The sequence below is a fragment of the Larus michahellis genome, chromosome 8 (assembly GCF_964199755.1).
Source record: "Larus michahellis chromosome 8, bLarMic1.1, whole genome shotgun sequence".
Classification (NCBI taxonomy): Eukaryota; Metazoa; Chordata; class Aves; order Charadriiformes; family Laridae; genus Larus; species Larus michahellis.
Window position 1 is genome coordinate 302215 of NC_133903.1, and position 16185 is coordinate 318399.

At 40.3% G+C, this 16185-nt stretch overlaps 2 protein-coding genes across 16 annotated transcripts in view; both read left to right on the forward strand.

Moving 5' to 3' along the window:
- EEF2K (eukaryotic elongation factor 2 kinase) overlaps positions 1 to 14767 on the forward strand; it is a 31028-nt gene extending 16261 nt beyond the window's left edge. For 14 of the 15 annotated variants that reach the window (XM_074598153.1, XM_074598163.1, XM_074598151.1 and 11 more), the window contains 12 exons: positions 266 to 415; positions 1941 to 2073; positions 2773 to 2900; positions 3479 to 3680; positions 3966 to 4033; positions 5259 to 5336; positions 6137 to 6199; positions 7483 to 7617; positions 8828 to 9016; positions 9483 to 9607; positions 11022 to 11200; positions 11858 to 14767. In XM_074598153.1, coding sequence (XP_074454254.1) covers positions 266 to 415; positions 1941 to 2073; positions 2773 to 2900; positions 3479 to 3680; positions 3966 to 4033; positions 5259 to 5336; positions 6137 to 6199; positions 7483 to 7617; positions 8828 to 9016; positions 9483 to 9607; positions 11022 to 11200; positions 11858 to 11967 — 1560 coding nt within the window. In that variant the 3' untranslated portion in view covers positions 11968 to 14767. The remainder of the gene's footprint in view (positions 1 to 265; positions 416 to 1940; positions 2074 to 2772; positions 2901 to 3478; positions 3681 to 3965; positions 4034 to 5258; positions 5337 to 6136; positions 6200 to 7482; positions 7618 to 8827; positions 9017 to 9482; positions 9608 to 11021; positions 11201 to 11857) is intronic. The other variant, XM_074598166.1, reaches the window with a different exon arrangement.
- A 1039-nt stretch (positions 14768 to 15806) lies between these two features.
- The window catches only part of POLR3E (RNA polymerase III subunit E), a 32801-nt gene continuing 32422 nt past the window's right edge, over positions 15807 to 16185 (forward strand). The window contains exon 1 of the mRNA XM_074598169.1: positions 15807 to 15823. The gene's annotated coding sequence lies outside the window, so the exon portion shown is untranslated. The remainder of the gene's footprint in view (positions 15824 to 16185) is intronic.

Genomic DNA, 16185 nt, shown 5'->3' on the forward strand with positions numbered 1-16185 from the left:
TAGAAAGCCAACATTTACTAAGAATTTTTTAGAGGAATTTCTTGCGGAGGTGAGCTGTTTTGAAGTGGCTGCTTTTAATTTATGGAATTCTTCCAATAACCTAAGCAGCACATGACTCTTCCCCCGCCCTCTTGTCAAACAGAGAGATCTGTGCAATTTTTCAGCTTCTTTCATTGGGAAAGTTTTCACAGCTGGAGGATTCACACACACTTTGATCTGAAGACAGTAATCTGTTGGTCATTGTTTATCTTCTTTCCCTCCCCAGGTGGATATAGTACAGACCTGTATAATTGAAATGAAGAACAGACCTGGAAAGCCTCTCTTTCATCTGGAACATTACATTGAGGGCAAATACATCAAATACAACTCAAATTCCGGATTTGTGCGAGACGACAATATTCGTCTTACTCCGCAAGTGAGGCTTTGTTTAATGCTTTCCATAGAGTCTACTGCAGGGAATTTCTTGGCTCTGTCCAGAGGTCTTGCATTACTGCCAAGAAAGGAAACTGCAGGCTCTCCAGTACAATGCCGAATTAATTTCTCTTTTTGCAGTATGTCTACCCCTTATTTGGGGCCTGCTCTTTCAAGCATTGGGGGCTGCTTTATTCCATTTCAGTGTCTGTTGATTTTAGTTGAGTTGAACGTGGTTAATACTTTTTGGAAACCTTAAGCCCTTTGACACTCAATTATAATTGCAGGCATCAACATATTTCAAATTCTCTTCAAATGAAGGTGGGGAGAGAGACCTCTTGTGTACTATGTCCTAAATAATCTTCTGGTTCTTCACGTAATGTACAAAAAGAGGTGGCAGATACCCAATTCGTGTAACTACACATCTAGTCCATTTGCATACAAGAATCTGGGGGTTTTTTCAGCTACAACCTCTAGGTGAATCTGAGATTGCGTATAGAAATACAAGTAAAGATTTCAAATGATTCTTGGATCTCGTAAAAGAACTTTAAAATACTGATGAAAAATGCAAAGTCATCAGCATAGCAAAGGGGTTTTACTGGAGCTTGAGGGTTTTGCTCTTTTCATTTTTTTGTGGTATTTTTAAGGTGTTTGTCATGATGCTTAATGTAAGCAGAGGGTTTATGTTCTGGGATGTCTTTTGTACGCTGGATCAGTGCTATGCTTTCACAGGTTGGGAACAAAATGTTCCATGAGATTTGCTGCAGTTAAAATGCTTGTCTATCACCACCCGTCACCTCCCTCGGGCCTGGCAGCGCTTTTTTGGAGGCCTTCCCAGAAGATTCCTAATGTCTCAGCTTTATGCCAAAGAGAAGGGGGTTTTATACCTGATTCTTGAAATGCTGCATTTCAGTATCTGATATGTGAATGTAGAGCCAGGTCAGCCATTCAGAGGGACTGCCCAGAGGTGGAGGGTCCCCCAGCGGGGGAAGGAGAATTTGTGGGGGTGCTTGCCTTTTTTTTTTTTTCCTCTTCCAAAATGTGGCAGAGCTTTGTCTGTTGGCAGAAGGAAGCAGTGTCCCAGGGCTGCAGAGCTTGGAGATCCACCGGCACAGACAGGATGTTTATGCAGAAGTGATTCTGCACTGGCTTCAGAGCCCACTGTTGTTCCCTCTGTTAGGCTGCTCACCCCACTTCTTAAGGTGAAGACTGTATTGGAAAACAGAATCTCCGGTACAGGAGGGAGGAACAAAGTAGTCTCCTCTCCCGTGCACGTTCCCATTGCTGGCCTTCATCCTACCTCTTTTAGCCCATCTCTGAGTGGGGGCAGGTTGGAGAAGCAATCTACTACATGCTAAAAGCTACTACAGACTAGAAGTCTCTTGTTGCTTTCACCATGATGTTTATACTGGTTGTATTTCACCGATGGGTTTATCAGACTTTGCCCATTTATAGGAGGTGAATACGTGTTGCTGTTTTCAGTAGATGAAGGGAGCGTTGTCTCAAACATCTTCTATGGTTCTTTCCAGGCCTTTAGTCACTTCACCTTTGAGCGCTCAGGACACCAACTCATTATTGTTGATATCCAGGGAGTTGGAGATCTTTACACGGACCCTCAGATCCATACAGAGAATGGTACAGATTTTGGAGATGGCAATTTAGGTAAAATCAATGATCCTGTTTCACATGCTAATGGATTCTTATTTTCTCTTGCCAGCTGTCTGCTGCGTAGCCGCTATATGGCTGAGTGAGCAGGCACATATCTGAGGGTCTTGCAAACAGATGGGGTTCCTGAACAGGGCAGCTGTCGTGCATGGGCGGGTTTAAAATGAGAGCTGATCTTGGCTCTTGTCTCCTGGCCTGCTCTTAAACCAAACAAGTAATGAAGCTAAGTCTCTTCCTACAATGTGAGAGCAATAGTGATGGCCTTTAATTTCCTTGCCACATTGCAGGAATGGATACAGTTGAATGTGGAGAGATAAGCGTTGCATATTTTTAAAGCTCCAAGTGTCCATACGTGAAGTTGTTCATAGGACACAGCAAGTTTTGTAGGCAGTATGAAATTTAGGTGTGTTTCTCAATGATGCAGCCAAATTTATTTATTATTATATCCCATACATACATAACTTTTGAAGATTTTTGCAGTCTTCCTTTCACTCTCTCATGTAGAGAGAGTGAAAAGCCCTTACAGGTGTTAAAGTAAAATGGAAGCGGGTTGAGCTGTGTGTGCTACAAAGCACATTCTCTTTTTTTTTCTCTTTTGACTTTTCAGAAAATGCTTTGGGACTTCTAGCTTTTAGTAAGTAAACTGTCATAAAAACTTTGAGTGACCCCTTTCTTCACTATTTTTTAATGCTGTAGGTGTTCGAGGTATGGCCTTATTCTTTCATTCTCATTCCTGCAACAAGATTTGCAAAAGCATGGGGCTTGCACCATTTGATCTTTCATCCAAAGAGAAAGATGCCTTGGATTGTAATAAAAAATTGCTTGTAAGTGCTTGATGAAAAAAGTGTAACTAAGCAGTATAGCTGGTTTATTCTAATTTTAAAAGCCCTGTAAATTAAACTCAATTATGCTATTTAAATGGCAAATATAACCACCTTAATCACTGATGTTGCAGTTTAAAAGACAGCATTTTAAAGCTGACTTATCCACACTTGTCCCTGAATTAATACTGTAGCTTTAACGCATAGGGAACCTTATAACACATGTATATTTAGGACCAAGTATATCTTTGAATGCTGAAATCATTAGTAAGTTTCATATCTTGCAAACCTAATTTGGAGAGACAAAAAGAATAAAACTGCCCATCTTTAACTGATGTCAGTTTCAGCTGATATTAGTGGGACTTGAGACTTGATGAAATGCTTTGGATGAAATTCAGTCTTAAACAGAACTGTCTCTGTAACAATGCCAGGACTTGATATTTTGTTGGGTTATAGAACTCTTTAAAACAAGTAGTTATGTATATGTGTGTGTATTTATACCCCTCCCTTTGTAGGGGCGGTGGTAATAATTACAATACAGAGAAGCATTACTCATGGGACTTTCTCGTTAATTTGCCAAGGAATCCGCTCAGACGATTCTCCGTGGCACAGAGGAAAAATGTGGCAGCAGCCGGGTGAGAACAGTCTCTGGTAGTCGGCCTCCTCTGCTCTTCCGCCTGTCTGAAAACTCTGGAGATGAAAGCATGAGTGATGTGGCGTTTGACTCTCTACCCTGCTCTCCTTCCTTAGCAACCCCTCACAGCCAAAAGATGGACATGCTCAGTGAGTGAGCCTCATAAGTAACTTCCTTGGCGTTCCTGAATGTCTGGCAGTGACTTATTTTATATTGTTGGTTTTAAACACAGCAGCGTGTGGTATTTAGTCCATAATACTCGTCTCTAGCATTCCTCTTTGAGCAGAAATAAAACTAAAACTACTTCTACGTAGATAATTAATGCACAAATGCTTCTGTGGAAAAAACTGCAGTAACATGATGGTGTCTAGAGCTTTCCCCTCAAGCATGTTATCCTTGAGGGGACAATAAGACGCAAATATTTTTCTTCCTAGATTGGCCTGTGTTCAATGAAGTGGATAACTTGGTTCACAAGGACTATGATCAGCTTGATAACCAAAGGGTGAGTGTCTATGAGTGTCTTTCCAACAGAACATGAGATCACAGTTCCTTAACAAATCTGTCTTTAAAGGACTGCCTGAAGGCTTTGTTCAGTAAAAGTGCTCTGCCTGCTTTCATTGCTGTAGGTCGTGTTACCTGCATGCATTTTCTGTTTCTAATGAAGGAAGAAAGGAAGAACATTTTATTTTAAAATATTCTTTTTTTTTCACTCCAGAAATGTATCTGCATCTCATGTATTTTAACAGATAATGAAATTGTGTGTCTGTTCCCCTGCCTGCATGTTGTGTCTTTGGCACTGCTGTGGTATGAAAGCTAAAAAGAATCCCCACTGATTAGGTCTTTGCAAATACTGGTACTGTGGGATGTTAGAAAACATCACCTGAAGAGAGTGCAATAAGTTTGCAATGGGAATTTTCCAACACCGTGGCCTTACTGCTAGGGGCTGTCAGTTACTGTTTTATCTTTTAACTGGCTACCACTGAAGACTGAAAACTGGTGGACTCTTCGTTTGATAAAGTATGGGAGTCCTTGATTTTTTTTATTTTTTTTTTTTTAACATATCTAAGAGAGAACACAAACTTGGACAGTACCTTCTGGGTCAGTAAGTCCTGCTCTGTCTGTCAGAGGTAACACAACATATGTCATGGTTTAACCCCAGCTGGCAGCTAGGACACTATCTGCTCATGCAGTTCTCCCCCCTTCCCCCAAAAAGGCAGGGAGAAAAGGAGGGGAAGGGAAAGGAAACTGGTAGGTTGAATAGAAACAATAATAGAAAAGGAAAATAATAATAATGACAGAAGTGATTCTCACTGCCCGGTGAATTGGTAGCTTCCTGAGTAGTGATCGCAGACTCCTCCCGGCCGACCCCCATTTATATAATAAGCATGATGTCTGTGGTACAGAATATTCCATTGGGCATTCCATCTTTCTGTCTATGCTTCTTCTCAGAGTCGATGGGAAGCTGAAGAGAGTCCTTGAAAAATATAAACATCGCTTAGCAATAACTAAAACATTATGCATTATTGACATTTCTTTCATAGCAATCACTAGAAAGAAAATTACCTCTTTCCCAGCTGAAACCAAGACAGTATACATTAATTTTTATCCAATATATCCATCCAACATATCTTATTGAACCAGCAGGTTTTCTCTGTGGGAAATATCAAGCTGAGATCCTTATAAAGGATAGCGCTAATGTTGTGATGTTTTGTTCTTTTCTTCTATAGGATTTTGAAAATGGTGGAGACAGTGGATATCCCAGTGAAAAGAGAAGTGAGCAAGAAGATCTAGATCATAGAGAGAGGGTAAGAATTTAGCAGAGTTGGGCCTGTTCATACTTGAAGTGTTTCTGTAGAGGAATCTTATTTTTTATCCCTCTTGATCTAGACTTCGTAAACAGAGGAAACAGCTGGAAAGAAGTTCCCACATTTTGCAAAATTACTTACTCGTCTTGGGAATGTTAATGACACTTTTACAGGAAAAGGACTATAACACGGAGCTTAATTTCAAACGTTACATTTGATTGCATATTGTTGTGGGTTTTTTCGTAAGTGGTCTGTATCACATTTGAGAAAGGTAGCCAACTTCTTGTCATGTGGAACCCATGAACGTGGTCCACTTTCAGACTCTTTTACCCTCTCTACTTTCTATGACTTTATATGGCTTAAGGTATCACAGAACTTAATGTTGTTGTCAGTTAATAATATCAAACTTTAGAATTCCTGTGGGTTAGTTGGTCACTCCTTTAAAATACATACTTTTAAATGAATGCTTTTTGACCTGACGTTCTTAACTAGATACTTAATTAGAAGATAGAAAAGAGAATACTGCTTCCAAAGATACCACTCCTTTTGTCACCTTCGAAGCAACAAGGTGTTTGTCATGGGATATCCAGTTTACAGGATTAAAGAATGGATGTGTCATATTCTTTACCATTTCAGTATGTTTCTTTTTATAATGCAGTATCACTGAGAGAAAAGAATCCAGTGGAAACTATTTTGGTCACTGTCACTATTAATTTTGCTGGATAAGAAGAGTCTAGAGGGGTAACTGGCACACATCAGTTGCTGCAAATTAAATTATGCAAATCTTTACGTTAACATAGGGCCATTCAAACAACAACCGAAGACATGAATCTGATGAAGACAGTTTGGGAAGCTCTGCAAGGGTAAATAAGGCAGAAATGTTCATAGACAATGAATTTGCCTCTCTGCTTGGCCTTTGTTCCGCTCATCTGCCATCTAACTTCACATCACTAAATCAGATGTCATTTTCCTTCCTTTTCAGCTACAGAATATGTTTATTAACTTACCACTCTATGTTGTTTCCTTTTTTGTTTTGTTTTTATTTTCCAGTTAAAGAAGTAATGTTATAAACAAATTGTCACCTCTGTAACTGACCCCTAACATAAATTAGTGACTATGCATAGCTTTCTCACTTTAATTATAGTTCTGTGGACTTTTTTTTTTTATGCCTAACTAGATGATATTTCCTTTCTGCACTTGTATTTTTGGAATTGTGTCCTATACGTGGTTGGATGATTTTTTTAAAACATGCACCATTTGAAATACATGACAGGAGCTCTCTCCACTGTGTATATAACCGAGATAGGGAAGACCAGACCTCCTTGTGTGTTTTTACAAAAGGTAGCTTCTGTGATAATTAGTTTCTGTGGCTTAAACAAATAACTCTATTCTGCAAGGAAAGAAAGAACAGAGCTTGACAAGAGTGAATGATTTAATTAGATACACTTTTCAGAATTTGCTTGTAATGATTATATGTTGCTGTTTCAGGAAGCTGAAACAGCTTTAACAGACTGAAATTCTGTGCCGGTAGCCTTCCCTGTTGGGCTTCCCCTGTGTACCTCCAATGGCTTTCATTCTGACAGGATTGTGTTTGGCTACTATTTCCCATTCACCCATGATGTTGAAAAGTTGTTTGTTCTTTTTCGTGTTGGACGTCCTGAGAAACACCAATACATATATCTGCCTATCATCTTCTGCATTGTTAAATTTTCATTTTTCTAGAGTTTTAGAATGCAAGCAACATTTAAAATGTTTCGAACTGAATTCTGACCAGAAAAGCATGGATTTAATTTTTTTTGTGCATGGATAACCACAGTGCTTGCAGTGTGACTATTCAGGTGCTTGTTTTTATAGGTACCTTTTTTCTGATTCAGAACTTAAAGATAATGCTTTGCTTCGCTGCTGTCACTTATGGAAGATACTTGATGTTGGGATTAGAAAAAGGGCTTTACTCTGTTTCTTTGACAAAGAATAACAACCAATTATTCAGCTACTAACATGACTTCGAAAAGCCGTGTTTTAAATTACAGTATTTACTAATCAGTAATAATATTAATGGAGGCTTTGATTGCTGGATGGTAATCCATATTGAATAGTTCGTAAATTTTAATTTTGGATAGAAATAATAGTATATTCCGTATTTCAGATCAGTGTGGAGAAGTGGAATCTCTACAACTCTTCCAGAGTCCACATCCACAGACCGTCTTGTGTTGCCCAGGAAATTCAGAGGCTCAATGCACTAGAACTTGAAAAGAAAATTGGGAAATCAGTCCTTGGGAAGGTAGGATGGGTCCAGTAATCCTGTTCTTTCCAACTGGAAAGAAACATCTTGTATTTATTACTTACATAGAGGTGTTTCCCTGCATGAGTTATTCGTGCAGGTGAAAATACATAGCTTTCTGTCACCTAATAGTATTTTATAAAGGACATCTAAGCTCAGGAACCCATGAATTGCAATGTCTGGGCTTCTTTGGGGAGGACCTTGTTGTTGGTTCATCTTTCCTTCCAGATGAAGGAAAGAAGATACAGTGGGACAGATATGGTGTGCCTGACCCACATACCTTGCAAATAGGCAAGGTTGGGCTCCTGAAAAATGGTCATCTTACTCCAGACTATCCCAGACAATGCAAATGTAAATTAGGTCTGGGTTTATGTATGGAGTTAAGCCCACACTCAAAACACACGATGTAGATCTTCCTGAATATCCTGAGAGCTTCAGACATTCTCAGACCCTTTGGTTTGAGAAGAAACCTGCCTTTCCCTTGGGCAGGGGAGGAAAAAATAATCTCAGAATCCCACAACATGTTTGGAATTAAGTCCTGCCGCCACTGACAATAAAGGCTTCAATGGTATGAGGATTTTACCCTGGATAACCTTCTTGGTTTTCTGTGCCTCAGGTTAGTTCCTTCCCTGTGAGGGCACTTGCGGTACATAAGTCTGTGGCCCGTGGTCACTGCCATTTGCCTTGCTGTCTGGCATGTTAGGCAGTTGCCAGCTGGGTGCTTTAAACTACAACTCCCTCCTAAAGGCCTCCAAGGCCCCAGTGGATCTGATGGGACATGACCCTAAGACCTGGTCCTCTGGTGTGGCAACCTGCTGGGATACTGCTTGAGGCACACCGATGTGGGAAGATGTTGTGGCAGCTGCTGTCTTGTTGCATTAGGTCTCTTGTCTCTACTAGTCAAATTTGTAAAGCTGTATGTGTCCAAGCTTACAGAACTGGAGAGGCAGCTGCCCTGCCTATAATTTTTGCTTTTTGCCTGTTTAATCTGTTCAGACACTAGTCAGGCTCCGAGTCCGTGTGTTATCAGGCTAGTCCTCTGCTTAGTCGCAGAGAGGCACACAATTAGCTTTAATTAAGTAGTCACCTCAGAGAGGTATTTTTGTGCCTAAGTAAATGTCATGGTTTGGGCCAAACTGGGCACAGGGATTTTGAAGAATCAGATCTAGATTTAATACTTGTGTCTCTTTGCTGTGCAATTGTGTTCTAGGTTCATTTGGCCATGGTTCGTTATCACGAAGCTGGGCGTTTCTGTGAAAAAGACAAGGAATGGGATCGGGAGTCAGCCCTGTTTCACCTGGAGCATGCTGCAGACTGTGGGGAGCTGGAAGCCATCGTTGGGTTAGGACTCATGTGCTCTCAGCTGCCACATCACATTCTTTCTGAGGTCACTCTGGAGGTAAACAAAAATATCAAAGAAAAAATGCCAAAATGCAGAATTGTGGTCCATTGTAGGTTGATGCTTGGACTAGATGATCTGAAAGGTCCCTTCCAACCTAGGTGATTCTATGATTGTAAAAATAACATAAGAATAGCGGGAAATGGAGAGAAAACAATAATCATAGGTGTTTTGTAGCCTCTTCAGAGAAAATGGGTAACTTCGTAATTACGGGCTTGGACAAAGCAGCAAAAAATGCTGCCTGTTCCTGGTTTTGCCAGCAAATTACTGCATGTCTTTGGGAGTTTTTTTGAGTGATCTTTACTATTCAGCTGCTCAGGTGTTTTTTGTGGCTGGGCCTGTTTCTCAGACATGCTAAACACTTGCAGCCATTACTGACTTGGAGAAACTGCATTTAGTGTTAGAGGAAGGAAGGGATGGTTTTACTTAGAAACATGCATTTTAGAGGTTTTGTTTGTTTTACTAGGACACAAAGGAGAACAGAAACAAAGGATTTGATTACTTGCTGAGAGCAGCAGAAGCTGGAGACCGGCCTTCCATGATTCTGGTAGCAAGAGCCTATGATACAGGTGTAAATCTTGGTTCAGACAGGTACTGTGCATGACCGAGTAACTTAACTTGGTGGTACTCCACGGGAGGAAGCGGGGGAGGAAGCACTTGATGCGTGTCTTTTCATTCACGTAAAGAGCTGTTATGTCAGTAATGCTATGAAGTAGTGTTTTGGAATTTCTTCAGACTTACACGGGTGTGAATAAAAGCAAGGTGTAAGCCATGATATCAGAAATTTTCTGCTGTTGGACACCTGCATGTGTGTTGGATCCACCTGCATGTTTGAATTTAGCTGAGGTTGCCCTATAAGGGCCAAGTATTTTTGCTCTGAAGTTGATGATAAAACTCCCCTTGACATCACTGGGAGTTGCATAGTTGAAAATCCTGGGATCGTTGACAACAAATGAACACAAGAGATCTTTTGGAGAGGTAGTACCCTAAGATTAAGTGAAAAGTATTTACAACTGCCATGTCTCCTTCTTAGTGATTTTTTTAAAGCATAGTTTTTTTAAAAAGTGGGGTGTGTTTTCTAATTAAGCTATGAAAGATGGTGTAGAATAGGAGAATTAGGTGAAGTTGTAAAGTGACTATAGATGAGATGCAGTCAGATGCATGAAGTATTTGTCACAGTTGTAGCCTTTATTGCTTCTCATAATAACAGTAGGAGTGGAAATCTCACAGGACCACAGTCTTAATGCTGAGGATGTTACTTTTAATTAAGGATGGTTTTAAGAAGTTTAAAAATGCTTTTACCTCAGTAAGTCTTTCTTAATTTGGCCAGCACTCCTATTTTGATAGGAGGGATAGGAGCAGCATTGTGACTAAGAAATTGTGATTTGCTAAAAGGCTACGCAGTATATTGGTTAGATATATATTTATTTTTTTTTAGCATTTTAGATGAGTTTTAAAAAGTGGACAAATACTAATTTCCTTAAATATCAAATATAACAGGTGGTGATAGTGACGTTTCTGCTTTTGTATTGTAGCATGTCTTTGTTACCTGTTTTGCACAACAGTGAAACTCTTGGCAATGGTAACACTAAACTTCTCACAGAAATGCACTGAGCATTCTCAATATGAAAATTGCTGGTTTTAAAGTATTTATGAAACAAGACTTTCTGCAACTTCAGAATGTTTCTAAATCAGTTATGTTCACAAATATAAATTCCAGACCAAAACTGTACGACTAGTAATGAAAGCTCAGACTCTGGAGTTCGATCAGACATTTCAGCCTGATACTTTCTCCTCTGTAATTACTGCATAAAGTGGTCCCAACCTCATTTGATGTAGTGACCTGATGCTGCAGTGCAGAGTTAGTGAGCTTCCATGAGAACATTTGCATTCTTGGAGAGCATCAAGGCTCTGAGAAGCTAGCACAAAATTGAATTCTGAATCTCCAATGCAAGTACACTTGTTTCTGAAGGTAACCATCCTCAAAAATTGTTTTTAACTTCAGAGTACAGGATTGGAAAGAGGCACTGTACTGGTACAACGCGGCACTGAACATGACCGATTATGATGAGGGGGGTGAATATGATGGCACTCAGGATGAGCCCCGGTATCTGCTCCTGGCCAGGGAAGCAGAGATGTTAATGACAGGAGGGTTCCACCTGAATAAGGATCCACAGAGATCAGGTGAGGCCTCGTTTTGTTTCTGTAATCAGTAATCCTGCTTTTCCTTCCCTTTTCCTCCAGCATGTACTTCAGAAATACGTTTCCTGCTTCAGCTGTTATAAAACAAACAGAGGGTCAGTACCCTCAGATTTGTAGGTGAAGCTGTAATGATGCTGGGTGATAGAAGGCTACAAACAGTCGAATAAGAGGCCTTCCCAGTGACAGGGGTAGTGGTCAGTGCCAGCCCGAATCCTGTGACACACTGAGTCACTCGAAAGCAACCTTCGCTCCCCGTGTGGCCACTGAACTGCAGATTGTGGCTTGTATTGGGTTACACCATGACTCCCAGGCCCGACACAACATTGTCTTAGTTGTGTAATCTACATGGCAGGTGTCTCAGTGTCACAGGTGTCCAGGGGACTCCTACAGGCCGGTCATATTTCCACTCCTTGCAAATACACTGAAGAGCCTTCAGCAGCCAGTCATATAATGTTCAACTTGAAGAGCAAAAGCCAGTTTCCCAGCTGATGTAACTCTGCTGACAGTATTAAAATACACCCATACATCCGCCCCTGTAGTTTGACCTCAGTTTCTCTTTCTGTCCTTTAATTGCTTCAGGGTAAAGAGAAGGTTTTTTCTTTACCCTGTCAACATAACTGATACTATTTCCTCCCCTAGGTGAGCTGTACACAGAAGCAGCAGAAGCAGCAATGGAAGCCATGAAAGGCAGACTGGCAAATCAGTACTACCAAAAAGCAGAAGAGGCTTGGGCGATGATGGAAGAGTGACACCGCAATTAAGCAGTTCTTGTATATAAATTTTTTTTATAGACTTGCTGCATTTGCAGCTAAAAAGATATATTTTTATGAGGTGTTACCAGTTTCTTTTTTTGTATTTTAGTTTTCGGGGGGTTTTTTGAGGGGGGGAAATCCAAATGTAAGTGATATATTGGGTGCCATAGTGTACTTCTGCTAGTGTTTTAAAGATGTAATACAGACACACTTGACCTTCTGTATTTTTTTTTTTAACTGTTAGACCTGAGGGGCCTAGGTTTTTTGATGAAAAATTAAGCTGATGTCTGTTTAGGTTTCACATGTCCTGTTTTTTACACAGCAAATGATCAGCGTGTTTACATTTTTCTTCTCCTCCCCACATACAGAAAAACATTTTCCTAAATTCTCAGCATTTCTTCGTCATTTTTGGTGTATCTCACCGAATTTGCATGTGAATGTAAATTTCAATTTAAGCATGCAGCTACTCATTTTAATAAGTAGTCCCATTCTATTATGCTGGTGTCATTGGGCACTTCTGTTATTCTTATCAAAAGAATTCCACATAGAATCCTTACAGTTGGAGGGGGTAGGGATGGGGAAGATGCTTCAAATTGTCAGTGAGGATATTCAGGATGAAATATGTTGTATTCATTACCAACACTGCATATTTTACCATCAGAAAATCACTGATGTTCCTGATGAGGTGAGGCATCCAGCTACCCCTCTCATCCAGGGCTTACACCCTGCACCATATAATAACTGAGTTGTATTAAATTGTACTGATCCTACATTGTATTTGTCCAATGATGTACAGTAGCAAGATCTGTAATGTATACGTAATACAAAGTTATCTTTACAGTGACATCTCAATTCTCAGTGAAGCTAGATCATCTCACTTAAAATGAGAATACATTTTCCACCATTTCCAGAACGACGTTAGAAAAGGTTAGAGGATGTTGATTCATCTATTTCTACATGAAGACAAATAATTTATCTAGTTCAAAAATCTTTTAAAATAGCATCTTATCTGTGAATGGTTTAAAAATCAGTTAAAGAAAACTGCCGAGTAAAAGGAGAAAACAATATTATCCTCAAGCACTTGAATTTCTGTGTCCTGTTTGCATAATTCTAACCTGCAATGGGAGGACAAATACATGGTGGTGGTTGAATTATCATTGCATAGACATAAGTTTCTTCCAAATCCAGTATTTTATTCCAAAGCTGCTGTGCCATCTATAAGGCTAGTACTGAAGCTGTTCTTATTTCTTGGTTGTGGTTGACTGTTTTGCAGGAGATTAAGATGGAAACTTTTTGCTGCCTTGGCCTTACAGTCTTCTGAGGGTGTAAATTGATATGAATAAGGGGCACCCCCTGTGAGGTGCTGAATTGACCTATAATGCTCACCAGCCTCATTTTAGCCAAGCTTTTAAGAGCACACTTAAAACTAAGCAGGCTGCTAGATGATGAAGTTGATTTTTTTGGGACTTCTTGCATGCATAGCCAAGTAATATTAATTTATTGTAAAATGTAGAAACTGTTCAAGGAACAGAAACCAGTTCTTCCTTTCCTGTGTGAGTTCCCGTCACTGAGCTCCAAAGTTGTGCTCCCCATCTACTCTCTTTCTGGCAAGTGGATCTTGAATCACTGTTTAAAGAGTATCCAAGCATGATGTTAGTAACTGCTGCTGCCTGAAAGAGCTGATACCCTAGTGGTTAAGGAAGTGAGATGGGAAGATTTGCATCCTTTTTAGGAGAGAAGGAAAAGTTATCCTTGGATGTTGTACTTCTGGGTGGGTGCTGTAGCCACCAGGCAGTTGTAGCTGTGAGTAGCCTTGCAACACGTGTCCACATCTTGCTGTATAATGCAGCGGGTGTGGGAAAGTAGTGCTCATGGCCTATTTTTATTTTATTTCTTGTTTTGAGAGTGAAGGTGAAGCTCTTCACCCATTAATGGAGGAATGTCTAATTTCTAGATCTCAGTTGGGCTTAGGTAGAGATTAAGCTAGGTACTAAAATAACCAGATTTTTTGGACCTAATATTCTGAAATAAAACCAGAGTTTGTAGGATTGCAAGTCAGATGGATGTCTTACGTGCCTATCCAAATTTCTGCTTTAGGTGCCTAAAGCCTCTTTTGGATGTGGCTTTTTTTCTCTTTCAGTTCATAGCATTGAAATAGCGGCTCTCAATGAAAGAGTAATGTGCCATTCACCTCTGAAGACGGCTGACTAGTCAGAGTGTTTTGTGCAGAACCTATGCTTTGTAGGCAGTACAACAAAATCAGACAAAAGGATCTGTTTTCCTCGTAAGGTGTTGATGCCAAGCCTTAGAGATCTTCGTGAGAAGGAAGCATGTGTAATACCACCAACAACCACGTAGGGAGGAGGAGAGATTGAATGTGCCCATCCAAAATGTGTAAGGAACGTAGAGTATAATTATTGACACCTTTTGGTGTAGTTTGATTTGCTAGATTCAGTAGTTGCTAAAGTTGCTGACAGTTCTCTGTAGATCAGGTATGTAAGTGCGCACGCAGCGCAGTGAAAAAATTATGATTAATACTTTGTTTGCAAATACTGCTTTTTCAGTGATGTAACTACCTTCTCTCCGAAGGTGGTATCATATTATTTAGCTATTCAATAAATAGGACTGTCAGTAATTTGAAAATGGAAATGGTTTACAGAAGTATGTACAACTTATTCTATAACATTCTTTTGTAGAGAAAAGCTATATATTTGACAGACTTCTGGAATGATATTGCGATATGCTGTATTTTTAATCAATTTACAATGAATAAATGAAAATCTGTATTTTTAAGAAATGTGAAAATTTATTATTCCATCCCTGATTTGTTTCCCTTTCAATAGTCAAAAGTAACTAACTGGGAGGAAGTAACTAGATGTGTACCAAGAAACTCTGTCTTTTCCTCAAGAAAACTAAATGGTTGATGTGCTATTTTATCTGCACTCAATTACAGTTGCTGTGTCTGTAACTAATACAGAGTAAGATGTAAGGACTGAAGTGCTTATTTGCAGGACTGCTACAGAAGCATCCCTATGCCTTCAGTCTTTGCTTAGTCCTGAGAAAAGAATGAAAATACTTGGCTTCTATGATTCGATGTGGGAGAGTTTTTTTGTAATGGCTACAATAACTAATGATACGTTGTCATCTTCAGTAAGATTTATTTCCCTTTCTGTTCAAGAATAAACTGTCTGATAGCAGCCCTTTTTAACTGTTAAAAATGGAGCTCTTACTGGTGCTTTTTTGTTGCTTTATTTAGGCAGGTATAATTTATTATACCTGTATAGTTTAAACAATATGAGATTGTTCTTTAGCAAAGGCACTTTGTAATGGCAGAATCTCTCAACAAAAAAGCCCCAGCAGAGCCTCTTCACTCCACTGTAGTGTCACTAAGATTAAAAAGGTGAAATTTGGCATTGCAAGTCTTGTCTTTAGGTATAGCTGGTGTCACGAAGAGCTGGAGCGTTTGGCAAGTGTAACAAAGGAAGTGAGGATAGCATCCATCAAAAAGCATTGGAGACAGCCAACACTTACAGTCTATAGAGTGTAAATAAGAATATTGCCTGTTTCTTAATTACTGGCCTGTGGGACTGATTTGAATCTCACTGTCTTCCCCACAGGTATATTTTCACTTCTGAGAGTAGAGTGGCTGCTGACAGACACACGTGTAGTTTAGGTGGAGCCAGATCAGGACTTCTCCTCTGAATGTTAAAAGGGAGGATTTTGCTTGAACCTCAGGCTGGATTCACAGAATTGCAGAATGGTAGGGGTTGGAAAGGACCTCTGGAGATCATCTTGTCCAACCCCCTGCCAGAGCAAGGTCGCCTGGAGCAGGGCGGGACAGGAACGCGTCCAGGTGGGTTTTGAATATCTCCAGAGACAGAGACTCCACCACCTCTCTGGGCAGCCTGTGCCAGGGCTCTGTCGCCCTTAAAGAAGTTTTTCCTCATACTGAGATGGAATTTCCTATGTTCCAGCTTGTGCCTGTTGGCCCTGGCAGTGGCCAGCAGATTGAGGGGCAGTGCTGCTGGTGGTGGGTCAGGCTGTTCTCAGGTTTAAGTTCAGGGCATCTCTCACATGCCTCCCACTGCTGGGGACCTGGACACTTCATGGGGACAGCTCATAAGTTTGTGACCATCAGGCCTGGTCCCTAGGGTGGACATAATCGATACAAGTCTTGGGCCCTTGCTCTTCTCTGGTTAACTCCTGTGCTCAGGA